General features: G+C 36.3%; 1 protein-coding gene across 25 annotated transcripts in view; it reads right to left on the bottom strand.

Moving 5' to 3' along the window:
* Positions 1-992: 992 nt before the first annotated feature.
* The window catches only part of ARPP21 (cAMP regulated phosphoprotein 21), a 156,707-nt gene continuing 149,338 nt past the window's right edge, over positions 993-8,361 (bottom strand). For 24 of the 25 annotated variants that reach the window (XM_017956018.2, XM_017956017.3, XM_021934942.2 and 21 more), the window contains 2 exons: positions 2,944-3,092; positions 993-1,779 (listed from right to left, as the gene is read on the bottom strand). In XM_017956018.2, the coding sequence (XP_017811507.1) occupies positions 1,522-1,779; positions 2,944-3,092 (407 nt within the window). In that variant the 3' untranslated portion in view covers positions 993-1,521. Of the gene's footprint in view, positions 1,780-2,943; positions 3,093-8,361 lie in introns of those variants that run through there. The other variant, XR_004182342.1, reaches the window with a different exon arrangement.

Genomic DNA, 8,361 nt, shown 5'->3' with positions numbered 1-8,361 from the left:
CATAAGGAATAAAGCCAATTAGAGTATATGTAAGAGTTCCCTTTCAAAGGGAAAAGAAAACAATAGTATAGAATGTAGTGATGGTAATCTGCTAGATAAGAGTTTTTAACTGGCGCTTAACTCTACCCACAGCTGAACAACATAAAAACAGCAAATCTAACAGAAAATGTGATAATATAAAAACAATAGAAATGATCCAGATATACTCCTTATATTCCTCTCACTGGTAATAATAGTTTTTACGCAGAAAGTATAAAATACAAAACTATTAGTCATTGTACTATGATATTAAAGTGAAAACAAAGGGGTTTTATTTCCCCATTAATATCTTCCAGAAGGGCCGAACCTCAGAGTTCACAGTTCTGTTATTTCCCAAAGAGACATTAGGTAGACATAGGCTTCATCTAAATGGAATTGCAAATGTTCTAGATCTTTGCAATTAAATCGTTGCTATATTTACTTTGTTTTAAATTACTGGGACAAACATTAGCACTTTTGAATTACTGACTCACTGTCAATACTAGTGGCACTTTCTATTGTATGACCCGATATAACAGGCAGGATTAGACTATGCCTCTTTTGATTTTCCTCTAAACAAAGATACCTTGTTTTTGGGTACATAATGAAACTCGCATGAAGGTAGAACAGGGTTTGGTATAGGACTGTTGTTAACGAAGATACACAGGTTTTCCTAGTTAGTGAAGTGTAACTACATGCTTTTAATAGTCCTATAATTAATAGGAAGGTATGTACTTTAAAATTGCAAACCTCATGAATGAATGAAATGGATGCCATCTTATTTTCAGGACCCTTTAGTATTACGACAATAAACTACAGTTGGTTAAGTCTTTGCTACGGCATATCCCCATGTGATGGCAGTTTACTCATAAATACTTGAAAAACCTTTTCCATGCAGTATTCATGAGATAGTGTTTGAAAGGAATACAGTGACACATGAGAAAACACACATTGGAAGACATAGTGAACCAAACTGGTGGTAAAAACATGACCTTCCTCCATAAGGTCAAATAGTTTTATTATGATTAAACACTACAATACAGTATATATCCATTAAAAAAGAAAACTCTATAATGTATATAAATTATTCCTTCAATTCATCAGTTCTTCTTTTCTTTTCCATTACAGCTTTGGTACAATGTGATTTAGTATATAATTTTTAAATACTTTTAGCATCACAAACTCAACACAAAGTACAAAACTAATCCAAATTAGGGATATTATAATCTACACAGTGGTATTCAGTGGTAGGAGAAAATCTTACCTTGATGAATTCATGTCACTAGCTAAGCTATAAAGGCATACCTAGCAGACATGACAGAAATATGCACCATTAACCAGCTAACGTGTATATTAGTCTTTGTTTATTTTTTTACAGAATACCAGCAGCAATCATTTGAGTGTTGAGTGAATACTTAAGTCCTCAGCCAGTTTTCCCACCTTGTTCCTCTTCCATCAAAGGCCATGAGAAATAGCTGAAGAAATGTACCACAACCAGAGCTCTCAGAATTTGACCTGCCAACCGGCATTGCTCATACTCGCACAGTTTGTCCTGCAGCTAGCCGACATCACCGGGACAGTGCTGGAGGGGCAGTGTGGGCCAATCAACCGAAGGTTGTTCTGAGGGGTGGGCGGTGTGACATTACAGTAAACAGGCATTCCAGTGGCTGGGAGTGACCCTTGACCTGCCTGGTTAGGTAGCATGATTGGCTGTTGGTATGACTGCTGGGGCAGTCCTTGAGAACCCTGGGTCATTGGCACCTGTAAAAAGACACAAGCAAGAACCCTGTATGAAGAGGCTACTTTTGGTCTGTACAATAAACAACATGGTGTCATGAAAAATATTCAAGCTTTTGAGTTAGACCTAACAGGTCATCAATTCCAACTCTGCCATTTATTGGTTGTTTCACATTTGGAAAGTCACTTAGCCCCTCTGATTCCCTAGTCCATTGCGATAATGACATACATGCTTCAAAGTGCCATTGAAAGGATTGAAGGGATGGTGTACAGGGCCTGGCACACTGCCTGGAATGTAGCAGATGCTCAGAAGGTGTTAGTTCTGACTTCCCTTCTCTCTCCATGACCTCTAGAAACTATAGTCTAGATCTTCCACTCTGGGTTTCTCTCAGTGTGAAAAGCCATGCACCCTTTCCGATTTTATGCAAAGTGTCCTGGAGCCCTCCATAGTACAAAGGGCTTTTGTCCTGGGCACCCACTATACTCTCAACCTGCAACTTTAGAGAACACTTATTGTGGAGCTACAGGTAGAAGTCGATGCAACATGAATCAGAATAGTAGGGTAGGGGTCCTAGGATAGGTCCTTTAGGGTCAGAAGCACCTGGTACAGTTAAATTTAATTATTATACCATTTCACTAACTCTTTATTTCTACTTCTGTGGTATTTCATAATATACAGCACAAAAGGATACATAACACTTTTTAAATGCTTAACTTGGGTTTAGTCCAGAGAATGCAGTTGTTAGGCTCCAAAAATGCCCTTTAAATGAATCTGAGATGCCATATTAAAATCTCTTATAACTTAAATTTATGGAAAAATGAAGTTTATTTGGATGTGTACAAAAATGAATGGGAATTTGTCATGAAGACTTTCTACCAATAAGCAAAATGCAATAAAATTTCCAAAGATCTTTATGAATAAAACTGTAGACTAATGCATTTTCTTCCATGAATATGAAGTTATATGAAAATAAATTTAGCAGAGCATTCAAAAGCCACAGTAGTGATAGAAGCATATCTTTTGCATTTTCTACTTTTCTATTATAATCTTGATTCAAAGTAAATTATCAACAGTTATGGGCCAAGAACCCACTGCCCAGCCAGCCACCCAAACCAGGGACATATCCACAGCTTCCACTTTGACAAATGCTACTTTATAACACAATTTTCCAAGCTGTTTATGAGCACCTGATAAGAAGACATGGTTGGGTAGGAAACCATCACGCTTTGCACCGGAGTTCCTTGTTGGTTATTCATCACGTTCTGACTCTGAGGTGGCTGCTGCACTCCTATTAGGCCTTGGAATCCCTGTTGACCAGACAAGACTGGCTGGTAACCTGTGAAGAAAAGAGATCTTTTGAACTGGTTGCGCCAGAAAGAACACAGAGGTGTTTCATGGGGTAAAAGTACTAGTTCAAAAGGCAGCCTTCAGACATCTCAATCTCCACATTCAGAATGTGTTATCAGATGTTTATTCCATAAGAATGCATTTTTTTTCTTTCTTTCTTTCTTTCTTTCTTTTTTTTTTTTACTTCTAAGAGTGAACAAGATTATGGCTTTAAAAATTAACTGAAATTTCTATTGTTATGCAGAATGGTCTATTAAACACATATGACAATGATAAATTTTTCATGACACAAAAACAGAAGACTCTACTTATACCAATTGACTACTATAAATTACACCTTTCATATTTGGCTTTTTCTTTGGTTTTGAGGATATTTGGAGAATTAACAGATTATCAAGTTATTTTAAAATTAAATTGACTCATTCGTTTACTATCCTCTTTTCCCAATCACATTTGACACATAGAGACCATCAAACAGCCCATTAACTTTGGATGAATTCTACTTTTTCAAGTCCTAGTGAACCAAATGATTCGCTACCCTGAGGAATTCACAATAACCACTGCCTTAGACAAAAAGGCAACAGCAAGTGGAACGCATGTCATACTTTTATTCTGTTTCGCCACTAGCTTCTGAGAGAATCTTTTGGTAAAACACTCCAATATGTGACCAAGTATTAATACATATAATAGATAATACAGAATACAATATTCAAAAATTTATCTGTTCGTGTCTTTCTGGGTGGGTCAGTTTGTTAGCTTTCATTTTTTTTTTTTTAAGTAGGCCAGAATTGATTTATTCCGGTTATTTAAATCCTCACTTCAATGAGTGGTTTCAAATGCATCCTTATAAAGGAAGCCTGTGGATTGCTCTTGTAAATGCTGGGTAGAAAGTTATGATTTAGGTGAAAATGACACAATGGTGGAGAAATGAAAGAGATTCACTTTATGCTGTATAATAAGTTCCTTCCAGAGCTCACATTATTAACCCTGTAGAGTACCTGATAGTAAGTGGAACTGCTATCGTAATACAGTTCTCTGACAGAAAAGAATCTTTAACATCCTAGATTTTCTTAACACAAATATGAACTAACTTTCACAATAGGATTTTGAAAATTGAAGCCGAAAGTTAAAAACTAGCTAAACAATATGCATTGTTAATAATCTATATATTGAGTGCCTCTGAGAGTCTTTATATTAAAGGACCACATTATATTATAGTCTTTATAGAAGACAACACTTAACTATCCTTGGATATACAAAATGTATCTTCATTCATTTCAGAAATATTATGAAAATTTGGCTTGCAAATAGTCACTGAATGAGGAGATTGGCTCAGTTCATCAAATGAGATAGAAGCAAGGCATCCTCGGTTTGGAGAACCGGAGAGCAAGCTTGGGAAAAGGCCAATTTGGGAGGTCTGACCTATGCCTACAATTGGCGAGTGGAACCAGTGTGTAATCTAAAAAGCTACCCTTTGACCTTCCTTATGTGTCCCATTGTTTTACATTCTTATTACTCACCGTAAATCATCTTCATAATGGTTTCAATTTACTGAATTATTTTAAATTATTGTAAATACACCACATATTGTGAATATAATTAAGGGTAGTGACCACATTTCCTTGAGCTACATTCTGTCCACAGTAGACAGTCAGAACCTTCCTTTAATATGCTTGGCAGGTCCATTTAAGACTAATAAGATCAGCTCAGAGTTCTGCATAGCTACAGTGTTTGAAATCTATACAATAAGGAAAACCCATCAGATCTGGGAACAAGAAATGCGATTAATCCCACATTACAATTTTCACTACTTCTACTTCTCTGTTCTCATTTGCAGAGAGACGTGAGAGACAATTCTTTTGACATTAATTGTAGAAAATTGTTTTCGATTGTTTTCCATTGTCTAGGTCTCCCATTGTGATTCATACATCCAATTGCCCTGAACAATTCCAAGGCTATTTTACCATTTTATTATGACATTATTCCAAACCACATCAAGCTCTTTGTAGCATGAATTATTATATACATAGGAAAATAACTTGGGACGATCATAGAAAACTTATAACCAACAGACTTCCTTCTGATTTAGTTCTATAGCAAAGGGCAGGCAATGTACACTCATTCTCAAGTCCATATAATTGTGAATATAATAGGGCCTTACTTCTGGCTGAAGATTGAAAGCACAAGTTGAAAATGAGAGGAGTGCCATTTAGTACTTTGGATTATATTTGTTTATACACTGAAAAGCCAATTGGCCTCAATGGATCTTCACAGAATAGATACAGTTACAATGTAAACAAACAACAACAACAACAACAAAATGGAGAGGAAGGGAGGGAAGGAGAAGAAGAAAGTGGGGGAAAGAGGAGAGGGCTGCTTAGTGTCTGAAGATTATTTATGTATTTCCTTATTGAATCCTTCCATCCTTTCACAGCAGCATTTGTTTCAAAATAAATTAGGTGGCCTATGAGATTCATTTAACACACCACCTTCTAAACCAAAACTGGGTGAAGGGAAAATAATAGAGCTGTTAAGACATTCAGAAAGCAGGATGTCTTGGTTGGAAGAGGAAGCAATCCTTAATATCAAATAATATTTAAGGAGAGAAAAAGAGTGGGCAGGTTGGGTGGCCCCAACCCAGTAAAGGTGCAGAGCCTGTGACAGCAGGATTCATCTTTGCTGCCAGCCCAGATGCAGCTGCCCTGCCGCAGCATCTCCTTCTCCAGGCCTCCTCTGCCTGATGATTTGTAAACTTTAATATTCAGTTATGCATAGCAATGGGCTACCAGCTCTACATTGGGGTTCCCATGGTAAACACACTTAAGGCAAATGCAGATTTATGTGGGGAGTGAATACTTTACCATTTCAAAATGAAAACTTGAGTGTAAGGAGAGCCCAATTTGTATTCATGAATCCCATTTATTTCTCAATTCTCTCTCCAGGCAAGAAATTTACACCTGCAATGGTTTAATTGGGATTACTCATTTCTTTAAATTATGTCACAGAAGGTAGATCGCAGAATGATCTTTAAGACAGGCAGCTGTCTGGATGAAAATCTGAGTTCTGGTCCAGAAACAGACAAATAGAAATAAAACAGCAGTGACCTACGAATGAACCGACAGTGCCTGCCTGGAACACAACACACCCGAAGGCAGAGATGGCAGGACTGGTGGGAACTGCTTATCTTGTCTATTCAAATGAGAAATGTGTTCCAGTTTGTCAATTCTTAGCTGTGAAATGATCACTTTTTCATATTTATTGAGGATTAGCAAGATATAATGCATCTTACAAAACTGAAGCAGCAACAGTATCTGCCCTGTAGGCTTGCTAGAGATGACAAAGACATTAGCTACTTTTATTATTTCTTTTTCAGTCAAGATCGATTCAATTTTCAAGTCACATGTGTCATCTATTTTCTGGAGGTAAAAAGGTTAGGAATGGACAAATGCCTCCTAGCAAATAAAACAACGCACTTGGCAAAGATCGACGAGTTTATAAGATTTAAAATGTCTGCATTGTATCAATCTGAAAATGGAATAGGTTTTCTACTAAAATACAACAGTTGCATAATATTTGTAGTTTGAGGGCATTTTGTTAACATTCAGTCAAGAAAACATTTATCTTCATGTAGCACAATTATGAACAATTAGAATGTAAATTGATTAGGGATTGTAGATTGGCATGGTTGTGACTGATATGATTTTAACTCTTACTTGAGTAGTTTTTTACAGTTTCAATATTTTGGAAATGAATGAAATGACAGACACAATAGTAGTGTCTATCTCTGCATTTCTATTATGCCTACTGTTAGTTATGGAGGTTGAAACAGGAAAGGGAGTATAGTGAAGAGGGCAAATTTCTATACCAAGCACATTTCTTCAGAAGCTGGCCAATTCTCACAGCCTCTCCTAATCCACCCAAGAAGCGTGATATACATGTGTTTATTAAACGAAGTAATCTTAATATGGTAGAATGCCTTTTCAAATGATTCAACTTAGCAAGCTGCTTCATATAAAAATTACTTCTCTTGAAGACAAGATATGAATATTTCTCCAAATTTCAAAGGAACCAGCAAGAGCCTTGATTCTGAGTCAAACTCTGCTCTTTGTACATGGTGTGAGGTAGAATTACAGTAGCTTAGCTTAATGGTATAGCTGGTGAAGAATATGAAGAAGAAAACTGCTTATCCAGAAAAGCCCTGTCCTTCAGTTGCAGTTTTACAGTTTGTGCATTTGGCCACTTTATAATATCTGCCTGGGGCTGTTTTCTTGGCTTCATGTCAATTCTTCCGCACTTCATCTTCTTTGAGGATTTTCCATTATAAACTAGCTATATTTGTTGATCACTTACTCTAAGCCAAACAGCGAATTAAGCCCTTGTTACGACAATCCTAGAAGGCAGTCAATATTACTAAACTCCATTTGCAGAAGAGAAAACTGTGACTTAGGAGGATATAGTAACTTGCCAAGGTCACACAGCTATTACGAGGAATTGTAGCTAAAATTTAAATGGTGGTTTTCTGACTTTGGCATCTTTGCTTTTCTGTGCTAAATTGTAGTACCATTTATTTATACATTCTGCTAGTTCACATAGCCCTCACATCATCCCTTTTATGTGGTAAGTATTCATTGACTGCTTATTACATTGCTTTCTCAACATTTAAAACAATTAAGTAAAAAAGATAAGAATTATGCTCCACAGTTTGGTGAACAAGATTTTATTAATATCAAATAAAGAAAAACAAGATAAATTAAAAGTAAAACATGATTACCTGTCAGAATTAACTCATATCACTCAATAACAGTTTGAAGGCTTGTTACTTAGAGAGCGAAACACAAAGTAGACAGTTGAGGGGTGAGGTATGGGTGGGGCTATTCAAACAGACTCTCGTCCCTTCATTTACTTCATTTCCAGTCAGTGATACTATAGTTTTTAATTACTAGGACCATTTCAAATAATGGCTTTCCTCACAATCTTTGAAGAGACTATATTTATTCTGGCTTGTTTTCTTGAAATAATCTTAAAATCTTGAAATATGCAAATAGCTTAATTCCACATTAAATATATGATCAATTCAATGATTTGACTGTTCCAGGCTAGTGACTGCCTCTGGGAAAGTAACTTGGCCTTTAAAAACAAGAATAGTATTTATATTATTTGAAAGATAAAAACAGGTTAAAAAAAAGAAGATACACAGGGACTCTGCCTAACAACCTGGGATATCAGATGAAGGCTTGGAGAAATAAAGACCCCTCAGG

This window comes from Papio anubis, chromosome 2 (genome assembly GCF_008728515.1).
Source record: "Papio anubis isolate 15944 chromosome 2, Panubis1.0, whole genome shotgun sequence".
NCBI lineage: Eukaryota > Metazoa > Chordata > Mammalia > Primates > Cercopithecidae > Papio > Papio anubis.
The sequence above is the reverse complement of the archived record's forward strand: the minus strand, read 5'-3'. Positions and strand labels throughout refer to the sequence as shown.